The 22,353-nt window shown below is 36.3% G+C and overlaps 1 protein-coding gene across 25 annotated transcripts in view; it reads left to right on the top strand.

Annotated features, from left to right (window-relative positions):
* INPP4B (inositol polyphosphate-4-phosphatase type II B) overlaps positions 1-22,353 on the top strand; it is a 361,482-nt gene that overhangs the window by 252,248 nt on the left and 86,881 nt on the right. For all 25 annotated transcript variants that reach the window (XR_014583909.1, XM_083834868.1, XM_083834859.1 and 22 more), the window contains 7 exons: positions 1,637-1,809; positions 2,812-2,935; positions 3,968-4,085; positions 8,739-8,879; positions 11,981-12,078; positions 16,366-16,478; positions 21,243-21,397. Coding sequence is in view for 24 of the 25 variants with exons in the window: in XM_083834868.1 (XP_083690994.1) it covers positions 1,637-1,809; positions 2,812-2,935; positions 3,968-4,085; positions 8,739-8,879; positions 11,981-12,078; positions 16,366-16,478; positions 21,243-21,397 (922 nt within the window). In the remaining variant the exon portion in view is untranslated. The remainder of the gene's footprint in view (positions 1-1,636; positions 1,810-2,811; positions 2,936-3,967; positions 4,086-8,738; positions 8,880-11,980; positions 12,079-16,365; positions 16,479-21,242; positions 21,398-22,353) is intronic.

Raw genomic sequence — 22,353 nt, forward strand, 5'->3', positions numbered from 1 at the left:
TTGTATCAATACTGTTTTTGTCAGTGACATACAAAATCAACTTTTTGCTGCAGCATGGAACTGTGGATGGCTTATGTTCTGTTTTCTTCATGATGTCTCTAATTTCATAACTGCTCTTTTCCAGGGAACGGTTCTTCAGTCTGTATTTCTTACACTGAAATATGTATGCCTGTATTAAAACACATTTTGTCTCACCATATAGACACTGTTTGCAAAGCAATCCAAGTTGTTCTGACTGCTCTGCCCGTATTCTTATTTCTTCCTTCCTACACCTTAATTATTTTGCAGTTCCTCCTGGCTTTCAAAGTCCTCTCCATTTGTCTTGGCTACAGTTTTATTCATTTCCATATTTTTCCATAGCATAGCCAAATTAACTTTGCAGCAGACAGCTCTGTGTTCCTGTCTAAAGAACTTCTTTAGTACTAATGAGTCTCTTGCTGGCCTGGCTCAGAATGTTACCTGAAACAATGTGCTGTTATCTTCCACCTAATTGCAATTTAAGTGGAACAGGTTTCATTATCAATGATTCTTAATTACACTAATCTACACACAAAAAAAAAAAACAAAAAAAAACCTTAGTGATGGACACTATTAAGTCAGTTGCACTCGCTATTTTTGGATAGATTTGTCTGGAATGTCAGATTCTTTCTTTTCAAACTGTAATAATGAAAATGGTATGTAAATTCTGAGGGAGGGTAATTTTTTTATTTGTTCAATGCAGAGGGGTAGGCAAAACCATAGGCAACTACAAGGCAGGTCTGTTTTTATTAAATATCAAAAAATTCAGGAACAGCTTGGGTAATTGGGCAAGTTTGAGTAAGCTATTCTGTTTTTTCTCCATTCCTTATTATCACTTTCTTTAATTTCTAATATATTAAGGAGTAGTGTTTTTTCATGTGTTTCATCAGCCTGTTTTTTTTATGATACTCCTCAAATACATTTTAACAGAGCAAAACATATTACAGAATAGTTAGAAATCTGTCTGCTCAGAGTAACTCAAAAAATAACGAGTTCAATATCTCTATTTAAAGAGAAGAATACAGAGATAAGCTAGAAAGAAATGTGACTTGAAGGTGTTAGCATCTTTCAAGCCTGTACATTAAGCAGATAATATCCTTCCCAGATATCTATTTGTTCTTCTATTTTGCCTCCCAGAACACATTTTTTTTTTCTTAAACACAGGATCTCCCTGTTTTTCAGTGGTGTGTTTTTTTTTTTTTGACTGCATTTCGTTTGCTTAGATACAAGGTTGTCAAAGAACAAGGTGGTAAAGAACAGGATATTCTTAATCATATTCATCTTGCGCTAAATGACTTTTTGCTTGTATCTCTAAGTTTTATGTACAACACTTTAATGCAAGTTTTACTGAGAAGTTAGGTCTGTTAAAAAGTTGTTGCTTCAGGATACAGCTGGATTCAGGCCAAGCATATAACCCCAGTCTTGGTGCTAAGCTAGAATCCTTCCTTTAAGCATATCCTCTGGTGATGTTTGCAACACTACAATGGTTAGGATAGAGCTTCAGTGTTAGCTAAAACTCTAGGACAAGCTAGACAGCCACTGCAGGCCTCTCTCCAATCTGAAAAGGATTTTTATTACAACTTTTCTGCTTTGGAGCTAATGATCTGTCTTGTTCTAGGTGACTGGTATGAACAACTTTATCCCCTGGTGATTACGCTGAAGGACTGCATGGGAGAGGTGGTGACCAGAGCGAAGCAGTCAATGGCATTTGTCCTGCTTCAGGAGCTTGCCTGCGGTTTGCCACAATGTTTGATGCTGACCCTGAGGAGAGACATTGTCTTTAGTCAAGCAGTAGGTTGTCTTATGTCTCTTATATCCTACTGTAGTGGCTATTTTGATGATGCTGCTATAATTGAATGTACTGTGCGTGTATTGTTTTTTTGCCCAGTTCATCACAACTTTTTCATGTATTTTCCATTACATCCACCTAAATATTTTATAATGTGATAAAGAAAGGAATAGTAAATGGAAATCCATAGTAACTGAATCACCGAGTCACAGAAATAGGTCTGCTGTGAACTGGAAGACATTATGTAATCTCTCTGCTTCGCCCAAAGAAGGGATCTGTAAAGCTATTTTTTATAGTCTTCCCAGGTTATATATGCCAGTATCCTCATGTGGAAGTAAGGACCTCAAGTCTAGCCTGAACATTCCTTGCTGCTATTCAAGCTAGGTATTTTTTCTCCTGGTCACTGTGGAAATGAATAACAGACCATTGGTTTTCCATTTCTATCAGGATTTTATGTGTTTAAAGACTGTCAGCCTGCCTCTTCTCAGACTAGTCTTCTCTTGGTAAAAAAAAAAAAAAAAAACCTCAAGTTCTTTTGATCCTCTCCTGTAGATGTTGTTTTCCATATAGATTGTCTCTAAATAATTGGTACAATTGGTCCTCAAGTTATATGTTTTTCCTAACATAATTAAGGAGTTAGGGAATGATGGCCAAGGAGATATGTTTGCATTAGGTGCCTAACTACTTGGAAATCTATCATAATTCACATGCTTGCATGTTTATAGTCTGCTAAGAGAGGTCCTGGTCTTATTTATTCCATTGTAAATAATACAACCCAATAAAACAAGTGAAATTTCTGTAATATAAAATAAGGCAATATTTGGTGTAAAAAGCCTCAGTAATATACTAATATGAAATTATGTATATTGTCACTAAATAGAAATATCCAAGTTATTTTCAGAGATATATAAATATTACTTCTGTAGTGTACAATGATAGCAAGCCTTGTTTTCACTGTGATTGCAAAACATTTGTAATTTCCCTTTTTTTTATTGTCTTTATAGCTCGCTGGATTGGTCTGTGGGTTTATAATCAAATTGCACACGAGTTTACATGATCAAGGATTTTTACAGCAGCTTCATACTGTTGGGTTACTTGTGCAATACGAAGGACTCCTTAGCACATATAGTAAGTATTGTTCTTGGACAGAATTCTTTATGCGTACACACCAGACGCTTACCCAGGAGTTTTAGATTTTAACTTCTGTTCCACTCCAGGAATTTGCCTTATTGAATCAGAAAATATTACCCTTAGGAGACAGTAGGCTTCTATATAATAGCACTGTTGAAGCCAATTGACAGTGTTGTCAATTCTACATCACAAAGTACTTGGGTTATTTTCAATCTCTCAGGGAACGCTAGCTGCTAATTCTTCTGCACAGAGTGCGGATCTACATTGCCTTAAATACAGGAGACTGGCTTCATCAATGCAGCTAGGGAAACTTTTGATTTTAATACGTACTGTTTTTATTTGTATAGGCACTTGGTCTGACCCAAACAAAGCAGGTTTATAAAGCTAACCCAAACAGTACAGTTACTGACTCTCTCGTGCCCTGACCATGTCAGTACTGGTGAAGATACCCTGAAAATTGTTTAACACATGACTTGTTATAGGTGCCATCATTTTATATCTATTTTTGAGGACATTTGGAGAAAGTAATTGCAGTTTGCTTCAAAAAGCCTTGAACTAGATGTGTTGGAATACTTCCCCAAAATAGAGATTTTGAAAAAAGTAGAGGGATTTAGCATTTGTGCAGTTCTTTGCTGCATAGGCAATTGCAGCTCCTCATTTGGAGATTGCTGTCAGACTCCTTTCTGCATGATGGTCACTGTTATGCTTAAAACCTTTGTCCTCCACCAGCAGGACAGTCTTTAAAAACACTTTCAAAATAGAATAATGTCAGAAAGGCCATTTTTCTCTATGCACACGTAAAGCAGACTGATTTACAGAGGTACTTAATACTCAGTTATCTAGGCCACAGAGAATTGTCAGCAGTTCTAAAAATCAGTCTGCTTTTATGAAGGTTACTTTAATGTGGATTTAGGGCTGTGATTTTTAGATGCACAGACTGGAAAATATAATCCACGTATTGCCTTACTATAACCTACTCAGTGACTGATCTGTCTTCTCTGTTAATAACCCTGTAATCTTTCCATATAGGTGAAGAAGCGGGGATGCTAGAAGACATGGCTGTGGGAATTTCAGATTTGCAGAAAGTAATGTTTAAAGTCATTGAAGCCAAATCCGAAGATTTTTTGCCTATTATAACTGGAAGGCGGTAAGAACTTTGTTTCCTGGAGCAAATGGCAGGTAGCTTTAACCATTAGCACATGAAAATGCAGATAATGTTTTTTTTGTTGCTGAGTTCGATTATATGGAAAGTGCAATAATTTGCCTTTTCATGAGGCAAATGGAGAGGTAATGAGGTAGTAGGGATTTGTAAAGCTAGTAGTAGTATGGGCTCTGGGTTACTTTTCTGAAGAGCACCTTAAAGTTCCAAATATATAACACAAATTAATCACAAGTGTCTGAGTTGCATGTTGAGTTTCTGTTGTATCTATCTTGTATCCAGACACTGAATCAAAGAGAAGTGGCAAGGTAAATATTTACGAAAGTGTCCTCTAACTGAACATACCTTGTTTCTGAGGTTATTGAAACTTATTTTTCAGTGTAAGAAATTAAATTACATTTCTAAGAGCTAAACCTTGATTGTCTTGAGATGGAAACTGAAAAACTCAGATGCCAATTTTATATGCTGAAGATCGTTCAGAACATATGGAACATCAGAAGTCCTTATACAAAGCCACTAATACATCATGCATCTCACATAAGCAATGCTGAATATCAGGGCATAAACTGAAATAGTTCATTAATTGTGGCTACAAGAGGGTTAAAAAGATTGTTACACATGAGGAATGGGGTTTTCATCTTGATTATTATTCTAGTCTGAAGCTCCAAATGTTTTTACTTTTGCAGAAATCACTTCCTTAATAGTATCATTATTCTTGAGTTGACTGTAAATTAAATTCAGCTAAAAGCAGCGACTTTTAGAGAAGATATTTTTTCTCTGAAGGGGGCTTTCACAACTGATTTGCTTAATTATTCTGGATGATTCACTCTCATCCTATGGGCCTTCCGAGAAGGGATTGAAATAAATAGGAAGGCCGAAGTATGATAGGCAACACATCGGGAGTAATTAAGAATAATTATGGTGTGTAGATAAAACAGAAGAAATACATCCTTTGTAAATCACACCAGTCAAACATCTTGAAAAATCTAGCAGCTACATTTACTGGCTTGCTGCCATTACTGCGGTACACTGAACTGTCACACCAGGAGGTCCTGCTTTTGAAAGACTCGAGCTTTAAGCTGCCTCAGGCATTCTGGATTGATAGAGTAGTCAGTCTTTAGGAAGAAGAGTTACTGCCTATGATTGCTGTACTGTACTTACTGGCAGGTGTTCACTTGATGGAATTGGTATCAGACTAAAAAAAAAAAGTTTTAAGACTTGTTTGGAGCCCTATTCTCTCAGAGTTGTGATGAGACAGCATTGAAAGTCATACATAAAAAGAGGAGATAGTGGAAAAACTAAGTATTTTCTAATTAACGTTTAGAGAATCCACAATTTTGGGATTGTTTCAGTAGTTGTGTTTGGAGATGAATTTTATATTGTGTGGCTTAATTAGACTTAAATACTGTAGAAATGCAAGACAGAACATAAAACTACCAGTTCTTAATTTGCGGAGTCGGAGTATTCACTTGTAATTGTTTTTTGAGGGTAGTGCTGAGGACTGAGATTCTGCATATCAAAACAAATCAATCCAAAGAGTGTGGCATTGGGTAGTAATGTGCTAACATGCCGATGTGGGTGGCTGACCCTGGCCATCCAGGTGGAATTAAGTTCAGGCAGTTGAGTTCTTATATAGTTAACACTTACATTGTATTAAAGAATTTTCTAAAAGTATTTGACTGTGTGCATGCACTTTTGAGTCATCACAGGGTTTGATTTAAAAAAAGAACAACAAATGCTTTCAACTAAGTGAATGATCAGACTGGCACTTGCAGCCACACTGAAGTAGTCTAAACAGTTGTCGCTTTCCTGGATAAAGCACCTCCCTGCTGAAATGCAATGACTGTGTGTTTTGGTGTTTTTTTTTTCCTGTTGCAAAGCAAAGATCGTGTAAATGACCTGTTCTGTGTTTATGGACAGAGCTAAGTGTGCGCTTGGAGCTCACCGCAAATAGCTGCAGAGTCCATGGCCCTCACCTGTGTGGGGGTAGTTGTTAGAAGCTTTCTTACAGGACCGAAGTGGTTGTCTATCCTTATATGTGATGATAACAAATATTAGAGTATAAGGCAAATAGTCACAGAGGGTGTTACTCTTAAACAGTCATGTTTTAGTGCTAAATACAGAATACCTGAACTTATATAATCAGTCCTGAAATAGCTAATTTATTTTTTACCCTCTTAAGCACACTGGGTTTTTCTACTCCTGTTTTTTTTTTCTTTTTTTTCCAGAGATCTTTAAATGTTAAAAAATCATGTAACAATTCCTTGGTTAGTCACCTTCTCATTGGAAAATGTAGTGGCCTTATTATCCATCACATGCCAAAACTAACTAGTATCTCTGCTCTGAAACTAGCCATAAGAGAGAGATACTACGTGACAATAAGATTTATTATTTCATTACTGTTTCTTACTTTAGTAGAATCATTGGACCTGTAAAATGTTGGGAAATTAATGTCAAACAAGTCCTCCAGTTTTCAGTACTTTGATTTTTTTTTCTACCTGACTTCAGAACCATTCCCAGACTTGCCAGACAGCTCTCTGTCACAGTCTAGTAGTGTTCTTCTTAAATGATGAGAATTGGGTTGTTCTTATTGCACAACTGGTGAAAGATTTTTAAAGTTTACCAAGGATTATATCTGGGACTTCAAAAAAATGTGTAAATTTAAATTAAAAAAAAAGTAAGGGGAGGGTAGGCTCTTAAATGCTACTGATGTTAATTTGCCATGCCTAAAGGTCAACATTTCTTGATGTTCTTTGACACATTGAAAGATTTGTAGTGATCTTTGGAGGTGCGAAACGTGGCAATGCAGTGACTTGATGACATTTTTGGTTTAGTAACGTACATTCTTTAAATTAGACTAAACCAACATTTCTTCTCAACCTCCTGAAAGCGCTCTATGACAGGAAAATGTTCTGGTAACGCTTCACAGCAGCTAGGAAAGATAAGTATGCGGGCTGAGAATGAATGTTGCTATACAAAGATCATTTGTACAGAGTTCTTTACTGTCATCCTTGCGAACTCTGTATTTCCTTCACATGGATTAATTAATTAAATAAAACTCAAACCAAATATAGTTCTACTCCCCACATAGGTTTGTTGTTGTTTCCCTCTTCTGAGACACATATCCTCCATTCATGACTGTTGATAACTACCTCATTTGGAAGCATCTGGCATTTGCTCAAAGACTACACGCTAGTTCTAGCCCATACCAAAGCACATGACAATACTCTAGCCACAAGCAATTACACTTTAGTCACAAGTCTGTACTGGACGTGTTTTATTTTGTTGAGCAGGATAGAGGTTCAAACACAACCTCTACCTTTCCTAAGCTGAAGCTGTTTATTCCAGCAGCGGTTGGTTCTAAGATAGTGCCACTCATCCATCCAACTTGCTGAGGATGTCAGAGCCATTGAAGGAACTGCCATTGTTCTTCAGGGTTTTCTGCCTTTTCTCCCCAAAGTTCTACACATGGCTACTCAAGATTGTATTTTAATTCTTTAGCAAGCACATGATAGGTTAAAATAAGGGTTTGAGGGATTTTGTGATTATTTTGCTACACGCAAAACAGTATTATTTAAAAAGATAACTAGATAAAGTCAAAAGAACAAACCCCATCCTTTTCCATCTTAAGTTTGCGTGCACACATTGTGTGACATCGTAGGCCTGGTTTCTGTAGGTAGGATATAGATCCTCCTTCCCTACTACCTCTGTACTAATTTTCCTTTTTGATGCTGTACCAAAGTGTGCTCTGCAGGAGAGAAAGTTTAAGTTTTTGATATCAGTTGGCCCTCTTTAAATGATTAAAATTTCCAAGTCTGTGAGACAAATGGATCTGCTCCTAGTCTGTTCTTTTTTATTACACCAATTGCTCTAATAATAGAAAGAAAGCTAACAGCATGCTATTGTTTCTATCATGTTAGTTCAGGCATCAATCATCAAAACAGGTGAAATTCAAATTGAGGGTTCCACAATGAAAGACATGATCAGAAACTGGACTGGCAGCTGAAGTAGCATATTTTTAGTAAAGTCAAACCAAACACAACACAAAAACAAAACTGTTATATCACATCCCTTCTCCTAAAACAGGATCCATACTTGTGTAATGAGCCTTTAATTATTATCTTCACAGAGTCGATTTTGTAGTTCGTGATGCTTTCTATCCCTAGGGAAAAAATCCAGACACTGAAGGAAATGGAAATTTTGCTTTGCGCTTTTGTGAAGAGTTTTTGCTCTGTATAGGCCATATTACATTTAGACTTGATACAGGGTTCAAGTTGTGGCTTCTGAAAGGAAGTTGTTTTTGTAATTCAGTGAGATGTACTTTAACAGTTGAGGTGTTCACACTGATAGTGTGGTAGCAGAAGACTTTTTTCTGCTGATTCCACTTTTAGTCCCATTTTCACTTCAGTAAGGGAGTCAGTATCAAGAGCATATAATCATATACACCTTATATTTCCATATAAGTTTGTGCTCTTAAAAGAAGCCAGCTGAGCTGAGTCTGAGCACATTTTGTGCTTTAACACAAGGGGAAAAAAAGAAACTGATTTATGTGTCTAAATGTTCTCTATAACTTAGGAAGGTTATAATTTCAAGCAAACCAATCAGTATTCCTATCCTTATTCTTCCTTTTACTTTTCCTAGTGAACATTATGTTATAGAGGTCCAGCTTCCAGCAAAGATGTTTGAGCTGCTGCCACAAGAGATTAAAGAAGGAAAGCTACTTCGCATGTATCCAGTACTCTTTAATGTTGGAATCAATGAACAGCAAACACTTGCAGAAAGGTAAGAAGACACTTTCAGAAAAATGTTTCATTTTCTATCTGAGTATGCTGTGTTAGTACAAGATATCTCTCATAGGATTACAAAGAAATCATTTTGCTATTTGCTCTTGGACCATTTCAGCTTGACTTTGTGTGTATTTTCAAAAGTATTAAAGGAAATAAGTACAAGCTATGGAGCAATGCAAAATAATGAAAAAGGCCAAGTAAAGATATGGCTGTATGTGGGACTTAGTCTGTTTATTTCACACAATCAACACCAAGTTTTCCTTGGATACAGATAGGAAATTGATTTCTAGTTCACAGGGGTAAATCTTAATGTGCAGTACTTTGGCCTTTTCGAACAGAAGTTTGAAAATTCCAAGTTCTTATCATTTTAGAGGTGGAGTTGAACAAATCGTAAACCATAAAGAGAACATTTTTCTCAACTTCTTAGGTTTGATTTTTTTTTTTTAAACAGGGTTGAGGGGTGTTGGTTATTTATATAGAATATGTTAGTAATATGCCTCTGGAAACATGAAGGCTGATGTTAGAATTCTAGTATGCTAATACTAGTCCTCTGAAGGGATTGCTGGAAACTAATTTATCAGTGCAATGTTAGTCAAAGTTTCACCAACCTACTAATTTTCTGTCCCAAGAGAAGGTTAGCTGTTGGTCATGTTAAATTACAAAGCTTGTACAATGCTAAAATTGCAAGGTGGACATCATTTTTTCTTTAACTGTTTTTTTTAACAGAGCATAATATGTTCTTTTAGGCTGTATTCAAACAAACTCAAAAAACTACAAACTCAAAACCAAAAGCACTCTATGCGTAGGTGGGGGAATACATGGAGACAGAAAATTTGTTAACCTGGGCAACAGGCAAGAAGTTAAGCACTACTGGAGTTTGACATCATGTCCTTTGTAGACAGAGGAGTAGAAGAAGACATTTAAGGAAGATTTCTAAGGAATGCAATCAGGTAGCTGTGTGGATATCTTGGGGAGACTTCTCTTAGTTGTCAGTGGTGATGTGTGGGAAAACTTAAGTATAACATTTGAATGGGAGATGAAGGCTGAATCAGAAGACAAAGGTAAAAGTTAACATTTTACTAGAGGAAAGAGGTGAGTAGTTCTCTAGAGAGCTTGCAATGCTCTTGAAAATGAAAATAGTTTATTCTTGATGCCATAAAAAAAAGAAAAGTGATTTTAAGGGAAGAGTAACACAACCTATGTAGTAACATACAAAACCAGCAAAGTCAGTAATGACAAAAGGTGTGATGCTTCACATTTTTCCAAAATTAGAAAAAAAAGGAGTGTGCAGTAACCAAGGTTGTGAGAGCTCGTGTAGGGTGGGGAAAGACAGACTATATATTACAAAGGTCCTGAAGAAAGAGTTGACAAGATTTAGAAATAGCCTGCATCTGGGGAGGGAAGGAGTCAGTAGAAAGCAGAGGAGTCAGTTTGAAAAGATGTCAGCTGGGTTGCAAGTGGAGTGACAGGAAGAGTGGTAACATTTTTCTCCGTGGTGATTCTACATTGTCCCCAAAGAAAAGAAAGCCATAAATGAAAAATTAATGAATTATCTTTCAAGTAAACCAAGTTGGTTTATTCCATGCAGAAACATTTTATGCTTGTGGTTACAGGTGTTAACATTAGTCTTTGTACAAAATATTGCTCAACTTGATTGCATGCTTGTCTTTGAGACTGGAAACACTGCACATGGTTTTTGTTAAAAGGTGTTTTAGTGGGAGAATGAACGTAAGAATAGAAATTGTTTTGTGATAAATTGTTACAAGGTGGTACTTAATTAGATGTAAATATCTACTTTCAATAAAGTACAGTTGATAATGTGCCTGTTTGAAAAGAAATGCTCTTGTGTGACAGTGCAGCAATGGCTCTTGAGGGAAGTAGCTGAGTCATTTCCTTTTTTGGCCCTTTAAAATATTTGATTACTTTCCATGTCATATAACAGTACATTTGGAATCTTCTGATTTGCACCCCCTTGTGTCTGCCTGAATTTCTCATTTACCTATCCATGCCCCTCTGTTTTTTGTTTTCCACCATGTCTTCCTTTTCTTCGTTTCAACGTTATTCTAAAGATGAGGCACAGAAACTTGGTCCTAACTGCCTAAGGGACACTCCTGTCCTTACATTCATATCCATCAGAGTATAAGTAGCAGGAGACTTTTTTTAACCTATGTGAAACTTGACAGTTGTAGAAATTGTGGTCTGAGAAAGAAAGATACTTTTCCATATAGCAATAGTCAGTTTGTGGATAACTGTAATGGCATCCTGATGCAGTCTGGGTTTTCTGTGAGGAGCAGGTTAATGGGGACTTGGGCGATGTGTTCCCAGCAGACTAAATTGCTGCAAGAAACCCCAGAACACTTGCCTTAGCCAGCTGCAGCACTGTAGTGTGACCAGTGATGTCTGTGTGCTGCAGCAAGCTTAAACACAGGCAGCTGAAGTGAGCTAGCCTGTGGTTTGCGTTTCTGTGAAGCTTAGTGGAGAAATCACTGTTCAACATCAGGGAAAGAGTTTTCTCGTTAGTTTCAGGCACGAGAAAACAAAATAACAGTTCAGGAGCAGCGTAGGGCTGAGAAGGTCTGGAGGATTAATCAATTTGACTATAGCAAATACTCTCAGACCAGAGTACTCCAGTGGCAGAAATTAGTCCTTCAGGAGGTTTTTCTCTTGACGCTTACCTCTATTCCATCTTGTGTGGCTTCAATATCATCTAGCTCAGGTAGAAATTACTGCTACTGCTGTTGCTCAGGTATATTAAGAGATTTAGGAGTTGTACTCTTCTGATTTGGAATTCTCACAGAGAGCCCTTGCATTTATTCAGGATTTGTGAAGAGAATCAGAACTTGTGCTTTATTGAATGATTGTATGTAAACAGATTACTTTGTCCATATGTTTTGGGAAGATTTATCAATGGCTGTTTACCTCATTCCCAAATATTAGTTCCAAAGCACATGGGAGATTAGCAGCTGTACATTTGACAAAATTTAATACATTCAACACTAGAAAAAAAATATCAAATTCTTTATACAAAGAAAGCATTCTGAAGGATGATTTGGCTTTATGTTTTAGACTTTTCATCATTTTACTGTGATTTTATAGGTTTGGAGATACCACTTTGCAAGAAAACATTAACCAGGAAAACCTAGAACTTCTAAAAGAATATTACAACCTGTTTACGGAAAAAATGCCTCCTGATTGTGAGTATAAGATAATACAATATCCAAATGGCTTTTAAAGGGTTTAATAGATGAAAGATTATAAGGATGTAGTATTAGCGCAATGTTAATGTGCTGTGTTTAGATGTAGGCCTCTATCCCATAATTTGTTCCATCAAGTTAAGCGCTTTGGGCCTGTTCACATCCCTGCTGAAGTCAGCAGTGATTGCAGGCCCAAGGCCATAGCAAAAACAACAGAAAGGTTGAAATGCAGTAATGATGAACCAAACAGCTCTCTTAAATTATTAATACGATATACTCTTTAATAATTCAAGTGGAGGACACTCCATGCTTACTATATTTGTACAGAAGTACTCGGTGGGAATTTTCATCAGTTTCACTCATTGCCTCTACTCTTCTTCCCAAGTATGTGTTAAGGTATGGCAGACTGCTTCCATCTGTATCTACAGATTTCTCAGTAATGAGCCACATCATAACGTCACTGATATTAATAGCATGGTTCTATTAGAATGGGTCCTACATTCAAATTTTATAGAAATGTGGCATCATAAACATAGTGTTCTGTTACTATGCTGAAAAGAAACACTGCAAGGACCATTTGTATCAATATAACCCTGTTAAAGCAGTCTTAATGCCTAAATTATATTCCTAAAACTTACAAATTGTGCAGGCTGGCTTTAAATAGCTTGGATTTAGGTCTCTGCCTGTTCCACTTGGGTAACTATGTTTGAACCTAAAGAACCTGTTGTCCTACAGGACGAGTTTGTAATTCCTCGTGGTGAATACTGCTGGTTAAAATCCTATGCAAAGCTTGTGCCGTCTTACAGAATCGCTTCTGTTGTGTTTTTTTTGCTAATTATCCATTAAATGTAGGTACTCGTAGTTTTATCTGATGTGCTACTCTATATACATACGCGCTTGTCTTTTATATCGGCAAAAATTTTCATTTTTTAATGAATCTGGCAGAAGTGAAAGCTTTTTTCCTAAGGGGTGAGGAGTATGACCATCAGTCCTCTCACATCTCTAATATTTTGAAAATTTCTACAGAAAGTCTCATACAATAAGTTAGCAATTAGTTTAGGTGAATCCTGCCAAGAAAGCTTCCTGAAAAACTAACCTCACCTGGAATTAGGTCTAAGGTAGATCTGTGACTTCATAAGTGGATCTGATTACATAAAATTTGCGTGCATATAGTATTTGCTCCTTTTCAATGACAGGAACTAACCTTGTACTGTCTTCTAGAAGGATTATTAGTGTGCTGCACAGTCTTCCTGGACTTCTTCCAGACTGTACAGACTTGCAAGAACCATGCTTGTCTAACTGATCATGTCTATTCTGGTTATTATTCTCTTCTTGCATTTTCTCTACCTCTGAGAACTGAGTCTGGTTTTTGTCCAAATTTTTACATAACACAATGTACCTTCTGGTTCCACTGCACTTCCCGGTTGCTCTGTGCCATTATATGATATCACTCTTTTGGCTTGGAGGAATGTGTGTTTTAAACCAGCTCTCTCACCTACATTATCCCCATACCTCTTTTCAGTGATTTTTTTTTTCTTTTTTTGGGGTAGGGGTGTTTTTTAAGAAGCAGGGTGAAGGGCTGGGGGGGGTAGAGGGGCAGGAACACACATTCTCCAAGGTGTTCTGCCAGAGGACTTTAGTTCCTCCCCCTTAGGAAGATAAACCTCCATCCAAGCTAGCAGCAGCCCTGATTTTGTAGCCATGTGAGAGCCATTCAGTATGGATGGCTCCATGATGGCTTTGTCACACCTTTCCAGATAGTTTCCTATAGTGCCAAATCTGTGCTACAAAATAAACGCGGGACCCATGTCACAAAGCTGTTAGCTACAAATAGAGCTCATGAACCCAGACAGAATTTGAAGACTGGCAGCCCTGTTGGCCAGGCTGTTGCATCCACCATCTTTAGGCAGCCTCGCTTCATATATTCCATTTCAAAGAATTAACCTTTGCACTCCTGTAAAGGCATTGACACCCTTGGTATTAGTTTTTCTCTCACCCCAGTAGTTTCCATTGTCTGTTCTAGTCTTCTCTCTGTTCCTAATTGTTGCAAGTTTTTAGTAGCATAAACCTGCATATGTCAAACATCAACTTTCTACTTAATTTTAGATGAACATGCACTCTGTCAGTCTCCTGTTCCTTAGCCTTTTTAATTCTCTCCCAATAGGAAATTCTGAAAAAAATAAATAATGATGTGCCCCAAGAAAAATTCCTGTCAAAAATGCCAACTAAATATAATTGTTTAGGCACCAAAATAGCACACTTTTATTGAATAGTTAATGATAGTAAGAATACAGAAATATGATTTTTGTTTAGTAGCACATATGTAATTGAAATGATGCCTTAGTACTCAATTGAGAAGCTGAGAGCATAAAACAAGATAAAGCTGTGTCACAACTGATACTTGGTATTGCTAGTTTGATACCTAACACCCACAGCAACATCACCGTTTGAAGGTGGTATCCCATGTGAGAAGAGAGATGCATACAAGGTTTTGAAATCCTGCAAGCAAATAAAGGTTTTCTTTCTTAGCGTCATAATGCACATAGTAGTGCATATCTATTTCAACACACAGTCTATGAGTCTGTTTCATACTTCTAGGCTTCTTCACTTTATAATCTATGAGAATGATTTGACAGTTTAATACTGCTTTGTGGTACAAAGAATTTAAGCTATCAGTCACATCCAGTCAAGATGCAACTCATTTGACAATATTGTAAATTAGGATAATCTTGCTTTATTTGTGGTGAAGTCATCTCTCTGAGATGATGAATTTTCTGCTGTGAATCAAAGGAAAACTACTTTGAGGCAACAAAATGTTTACCTAGAGATATAGTCTCATAATCTGGAAGCATCTTTTTAGAGTACTCTTTGTATGCTGTATGTTTTCAAGGAACAGATGCAGGATAAGTATAATAGTCTAGGAGGTTCTGATGTATTTTTATATGCTCTGCATCATCTAATTCTATGGTCAGGAATTGTAATGTTCAGATCAAACAATCATCAGTAAAATTATTACAAAGCTGGTTTTAATGTATCTTTCCTGTATGGTGTTTTTGTTTGTTTGAGTTTTGGTGATGTTTCTTTTTTCTGTGTGGGCAGTATATATAGCACAACTTAAACATTTTTAGAATAGTTTTTTTCAATTACTTCTCACTATAAATTATGAAAAAGAAAAACTGTGGGATTCATTAGAGATGAAAGTTAAAAGCCTGTTGATAGAAGAGATATCATTCCAGCTATGACCAGATTGGGAGAGTGGATTTTGACCTGAATTATAGTAGTTGCATCATTTTTACTCCCTGAAATTGCATATAAATCATAGGCGTTTTGTTTTGCTTTTTCCCCTTAGATGGAACATCCTGCTGTTTCTTGAGTGGGGGAAGTCAATGTATTTGCAGAAAAAGACTGATTTAATAGATTTGGTTTAATTTTGTCTCAATTGATTCTAAGACTTATTTTGCTGATACTATTACTGATTTTTTTTTCTATTTCCTTAACATAAAAAGAAATCATTTAGAAAAACAGATTTTGGTTGTTTTCAAAACTACTAAAGATAAAGGTAACACCTAAAACAAAACCCTTCTATATATACACAACACAGAAGAGCGAATTAAATTGTTTACTCTTGAATTCCCTCTAGGTGTGTATGATAAACAAAACATCATCCTGTTTGGCACAACTAGGGAAAGTAGGTAAAACTTCATGTTTTAGGTAAACCTTGAAATTACTTTGTACTTCAAAATTAAATTCTCATATCGTTGCAGACTGAGCAATATCATATGTTAGATTTATGAGGGTGTTAAGTCCTGTTTAACCCCTGTAAATGTAGGTTATATTAGGAACTAAAGCATCATTTTATAATAAAAATGAGATGTATCCTTTTGAAAACAAAAGCAAAATATTTTCCCCTCAAAATAAATAAATTTTAAAAAAAGCATCAAAGCTGCTCTAAATACACTCAGTTATTTCTCTATCCATTTCCAATGAATGTCTGTAATAGTTGATGAACAGGACTACGACAAAGATTTGAATGTTTTCACCTTCCATTTTTAAGATGAAAGTTGAAGACATTTTAATTTACCAATGTGAAGCCCTCAGGGAAGATAACCCCATACTTAGAAGTAAGATTTGTTTATTCGCTAAATATTTCGCCAGTGCTTTCCATCCTGCATTCCCAAATGAGGCTGTAAATTATACACCTCTTCTTTAATAAGGACACCCTTCAATCAGCACAGCACTATCATCAACCTTACCATGATGATCGACCCTACCATTCTTTTTCTTTAGGCCTCCCGCATTTTCAAGAACAAAATGATTTAAAGGGATTACTAGAAAATCTTCATCAAAATATCCAGGCCAAGAGGAGAAAAAATGTAGAAATCATGTGGCTGGCTGCAACGGTAAGATCTTTTGTTTCAAATACATTCACATGATGTATTAATTTTCACATGCTTTCTGATGTAGTAAATGCAATCAATTTCAAGGATTTGATTGGAGAACTTAATTATTCAAGTAGGTATGCTGAAATGGTGCTCTAACTCTTCTGTTTTGTTGGCTTCTCATCCCACTCCTGAATACCTCTCTTCTTCCTACATTTACTGGTAGACCTAGCCAGAATTGGAAGAGGGAGGTGGTCTTGGTCACCGTGTCCCCATCATAGAATCATTTAGGTTGGAAAAGACCTTTAAGTTCATCAAGTCCAACCATTAACCTAGCGCTGCCAAGTCTACCACTAAACCATGTCCCTAAGCACTGCATCTACACATCTTTTGAGTACTCCAGAGATGGGTGACTCAGCTACTTCCCTGGGCAGCCTGTTCCAATGCCTCACAACCCCAGGGCCTTTTCTTCAGAGATCCATTCATCTGCTGTATGGGCAAGCGTAATCTCTTCCCTGGATGGTTGTGCATAGCTGTAAATATATGACCTCATATGAGCTATACAGTATTCAGTTACAATATCTAACATTTTTTTGTGTAAAATCATGTTTTTAAATAACCAAGGTTTATATTATTTAATAAACATTGCTTTTATTCTTTAGTATCAGAAAGCCCTGAGGTATGATGCAGGATATGGTTCTTAAATATATATCATTATCATGCTTATCATTATCATATCATGCTTTTATCATTAGATTCCCCTCCCTCCCCGATTCTGTGATTTTGCACATGTACGTTAAAAACAAACAAACAAACCCAAACAGATACACGTAAAGACCTCAGGCTTTTCAGGAGTCTGAAATTTAAATAGGTAATTGTTTTAGATTTAGAAAAGTACCCTTGATGGCTCTGCCCATTTGTACAAGCAGAGTCTTGAGCCTTTGGTGTCCACTGAAAGTGAAAAGTAAGACCACGTGATTTGGGGAACTTTCAAATGCATGTATCCTTCAAGGGAAGTAAATATTTGATGCAAAGTGTCATTTATTATATTATTATATTCCATAATATTTTGCATGACTTTTCGTTAACAATAGGAATACGACAATATTAATTATGTCTATATCAATAACACTGGTATAATTTTTTATATAGCTAATAAAATTTTTCTTTGGGTTAATCAATATTATCACATGCTATTGTAGTATAAATCCATTGTGCATAAAAATGTAAGCTTTTTTTTTTTCAGTGTCTGTTCTGCAATTACTGTGAAATGTTGCTTTGCAAAGAAGTAAAAGATAAATAGTCTGGGGTAATATAAGCTGAGCTACAAAGCATATGATAGAATTTACTTAATCTTTGTATATAGAAAGTTGTCTTCTATGATCTATTCAGGATTTCCTGAAAGTAATTTTACAGGTGAAAAACATTCTTTGGACATAAGTGCTTCAAGTTTTTCCTTCCCTGTATTGTATTTCTCTTACATTACTTTACATAACTTACATAACTTTCTGAAAAGGGTATTTATGGACCTGCTGATATACACACTGTTACACTATATTACACTTATACGTTGGAAAGTCAGATTTCCAGCTGTAAGAATACCACTGTTATAGTATATGAGATGTGAGTTTCTACATGGATATGTATCTGCACCTGCATGTAGTCTGGTGAGAACACATCTGCATTTAAAAAAAAAAAAAAAATACAGCAAAAAGCTTCTGCCAGTTGATACCACAAACATTTCTTATCCAAAGTATAATGGGACAGAGATTTAAATGTATATTTGTATTTCCTAAGCTAGACCCCTTTTTTTCTCTTATATGAGAAGAAATCAGCATATTGATTTATGCTTGTTTTAGTTTTCATTGTTTTACATTCTTTTATCATCCCCTTCTTAAATTTAATCACAGATAATAATTTAAATCTGAGTTCATGTGGAACATGAATAAAAATATTTAATAATAACGCTTATTAATGAAAAACAGACATTTCCTACATTCCCAGTATGATGAAGTGAGCAAAAGTGAGGATAAAATTCAAGCTGGACACATACCAATAGCTGTGTGTTCTGATATTATGGTATTACTGTAGATTGTTGTATTGTACCTTATTAGATTTCTTGAGCATCTGATCACTGTTTGCCCATTTTAATTATTTATTTTAACTGCTGCTGCTTAGTGAACAGAATTATTCGGAGGACTTATCTGTGCTGGACTATCATGTTGACCTAGATTTCTCTTTAAATCAGAAGCTAAGGATTTTTTTATCTGCTTATTTAATTTAATGGATTGTTTTCTACTTAATCCACTTTAAAATGATTGAGCCATTTGGATTGAATTTATATGCAAAATGAGACCTCCAGATTGTGGTTATGGCCATTTGCGTGTTGTGCCTAGAGTGTTTCTCAGTTCAAAACCAACTCCAGCACTTCAGTCGGGTGCTGTCAGCCCGGATTTGGGCTTTAGTCTCCCCTCCTTGCCACCAGAGGCTGTCACCCATCCAGAATGATTACCTGGTTTTTGCGTAGGACTCATTTGATTCAAGTAGCCGTGGTGACTCACGGACTTCAAAAGACATGAGTGTAAAGAGAATTAATGTCTTCAACTAAGCTGTTAACTCTTTGCACAGCATTATCAGCCCTACTTGACACTTTCTTAAAAAAATAAATTAAAATAAAAAAAGTCTTATAGTACATTATTTAAATTGCAATACAAATTCCCATTTTTTTTAAGCAAATATGTTTTACAGTTTTGAATTGTAGGAAGAAAACGCAGATTCTCCTTTAATATCATATACTTCTTTGGGTTCAAAGTTAGGTTCCGTTAATTCCCTGGACTTAACCTCTGAGATGTTACTCATCCTTACAAAGACCTTAAAAGGCTGCAAGTGTTGTCTAGGCCATTTACATTAAGAGGAATTTATGAGAATGCCAGTAATGGATTTTTTTTACAAGTGCTTATTTGCTGAAGTAATCTTATGAAGATCATGCTCCAATTCTATTCTGAAAGATGCTAAGTCAGTGCTCCATGGCCTAGCTGAAATGTTTCCTCAGGCTGAGGTGTGAACACTGTGATTTGTAACCTTGCCTTATTCTTGTAACTGTTTACTTTTGGTACTGTCCAGGGACAGAAGCAAGCAAAGCTTGGTTGAGAGGGTATTACCTTTTCTTAGGACAAATGATATCAGGGGAAAAATAGACCCATAATTGGGCACATCAGCTCTCTGACTTTTTTTTCTAGTAAACTCCTGTTTGAACCCAATGTATATCCTAATGGGCTGGTACAACAAGCAGTTGCTTCTTAAAGTGAGAAAGTATCCTTCAAATATGTCATAGTTCCCTTATCCCTTAGAATTTTGTCAGTATCAGGTGAAAGCAAGCACTCCGTGGCAGTCATTCATGTTAAGTTTTAATTGTTCTGGGTCACACATTGAACAGTTTAGCTGTTGAAATTAAGGACTAGTTTTATTTTCAGTATAAAGATGGGTTTGTCTGCATCCATACCCTCATGAGGAATTAGTCCTTTGTGTTCTCAAGTCTGAGTTAAAAAAAGCCTTGTCAAAGTTTTTCTTTATTTTCTTTCAATGTTCATTAGGTGTTGAGACAATTAAGCTTTAATTGAATAGTGTGGTTGTCACAGAAAGTGAGAAAAAAATCAAGCAACTTTTTCTTTTATAGTCTAGACTAACATGAGCGCTTTATATTTCAAGTTCAGGAAATTGGATGCAGTGGTTTGGTAACCTGTAAATAAGTGTAGATGTTTTAGTAATTTGCTTAAGCGTGATAAGAACTAGGAATAGTAGGTGGTCGTTGCTGTGTCCACCATCAGTTTGTTGCTTCACTTGGTCTGGGGCATGGGGACAGGATTGAGACTAGATTGCTTCTCTGGCTTGGAGAATTAGGCCATCCTCCATGAACTGTGTTTTGTGTCCGAACCAGACCACTTGGGTGCTGGACGTCTCTCCTGCTTTGTACAGAACCTGTTCCTCATCAGTCCAAATATAAAACATGGTGCACGTGTCACAGTGCTGTCTTAATTGACTTCTGGTGATAAAACAGGAGGCAAGGCTTTCTACTGAAACAAAAGAAGACAAAAGATGATAACTCCACAGTTTGTTATGAAGAAATTTTTGTGTGGTACCTATGCATAAAGTTCAAGCATGTGCTTGAGGGATCAAGCGTTATGTGTGCTACAGTAAATATCAAGGGAGCAAAACCAGTATATAGACGGCAACTGTAGTGCAAGGTTGCGTGCCGCTCTCTCCTCAAACCAATAAGGCCTTCTTTTTCATCAGTGGGCAGGTTATTTTCAGGCTTGTCCTCCTAATGGAGACCGTTAAGATCTGTTTTTAAGATGTTTAATTTGGACGAATTGGAAATGGGCTATCGATCAGTAGCTATCATCTTTTGGTCCTTTTTTTTTTTTTTAAGTGTTATGGCTGAAAATTTATAAAACAAAAGAGAAATTTACAGTCCCTTTCAGTGCAACATTTTCACCTTTTTGTGCCACTGTGTCAGGCCAGCATGTCCATAATCCTTAGAATATGAAAATCCGCAAGGCAGCTCTAATAAATAATTTAACTATAATGGCAGTTAAATCATATGTCAGCAGACACATGATTCAGGATTGAGTTACCACCTTTTAATACCAGTTTTCTTCTTGAGAAATATCGTTTTCTGTATTAGTTGTCTGTGGTTGTAGAATTGTGGGATCTTGACAGTCTGCAGGTGTGTAGAGAACCTGAGGAGCGAGAAGAGCAATCCTTTGACATCTGCTTGTGTTTCAGATTTGCCGCAAGCTGAATGGTGTCCGTTTCACCTGTTGCAAAAGTGCCAAAGACCGGACATCCATGTCAGTGACACTGGAGCAGTGCTCCATCTTGAGGGACGAGCATCAGCTTCACAAAGATTTCTTTATTCGGGCGCTGGATTGCATGAGAAGGTATGTGGAGATTATTTCACATCCCTTACGTTTTGAGCTGAGCCAGGAACTACTCTGCAGAGCTGGCTAAAGGTAGTTGCAAATGTGTGATAGGCCCCAGTCCTGGTTTAGCAGAGAATCAACCAGCAGCGTGCCAGCTACTGATTCACTTCTGCATGAAAGGTCTTTTGTTTTAACACTGATGAACAGTTTCTGAGATTTATACGTGAAACCCTATGAAGTGCCACTCCACTAACTATAGAATTTGACCAAGGTAAATAGCCATCATTTAACGATTTCTTAGACTTTCACAAAGCTTAAAATTTTAACAACATTCTGTAACTCTAAATAAAAAAAGTTATTTTCTGTTTTTTTAGAATATTTTTGAAATGTTTATATGCTCATTAAAACATTCAGGTAAAATTTAGACAACAATGGGGAAGCTGAATTAGCTTTTGTTACAGATGGCAATTCTCATTAGGTCATGTTATTAAAAATAAAAGCAGGTTTGCATTCATGATGATTGCCACTATTATTTGATAAAAATCTTTACTGTGCTAAAAAAAAAAAGTTTCATTCTAAATTACAACTATGCAGAAACTAAGGCTGATATAGTCAGGACTGTGTAATTAGAATATGTAAAGATTTTTGGTTATGTAAGCCTTTGAATAGAAAAACAATTGAGCAAGTGAGTTTTTATCATAAAATGAATCCAGGTGCTATATTCTCTAAAGAAACTGTTTCATTATTGGCATTAATGAATGCTGCATTATATATTGTATGAGAGTTGACGAAATTTATCCACAAGATTCAAGTAATATATAGCAAAAGTCTCTACAAGACTAACAGAAAATATTCTGGTCAGCCTGCAAGGAAGTAATGGAATTATTTCTTGCACTTCTGTGAAATACATAATGTGATTGTGAGTTGGATTTGTAAAGATTGTATCTAAGTACCAATCATGTTTAATGTCTGTA

The sequence above is a fragment of the Anser anser genome (genome assembly GCF_964211835.1).
Source record: "Anser anser genome assembly, chromosome: 4".
Classification (NCBI taxonomy): Eukaryota; Metazoa; Chordata; class Aves; order Anseriformes; family Anatidae; genus Anser; species Anser anser.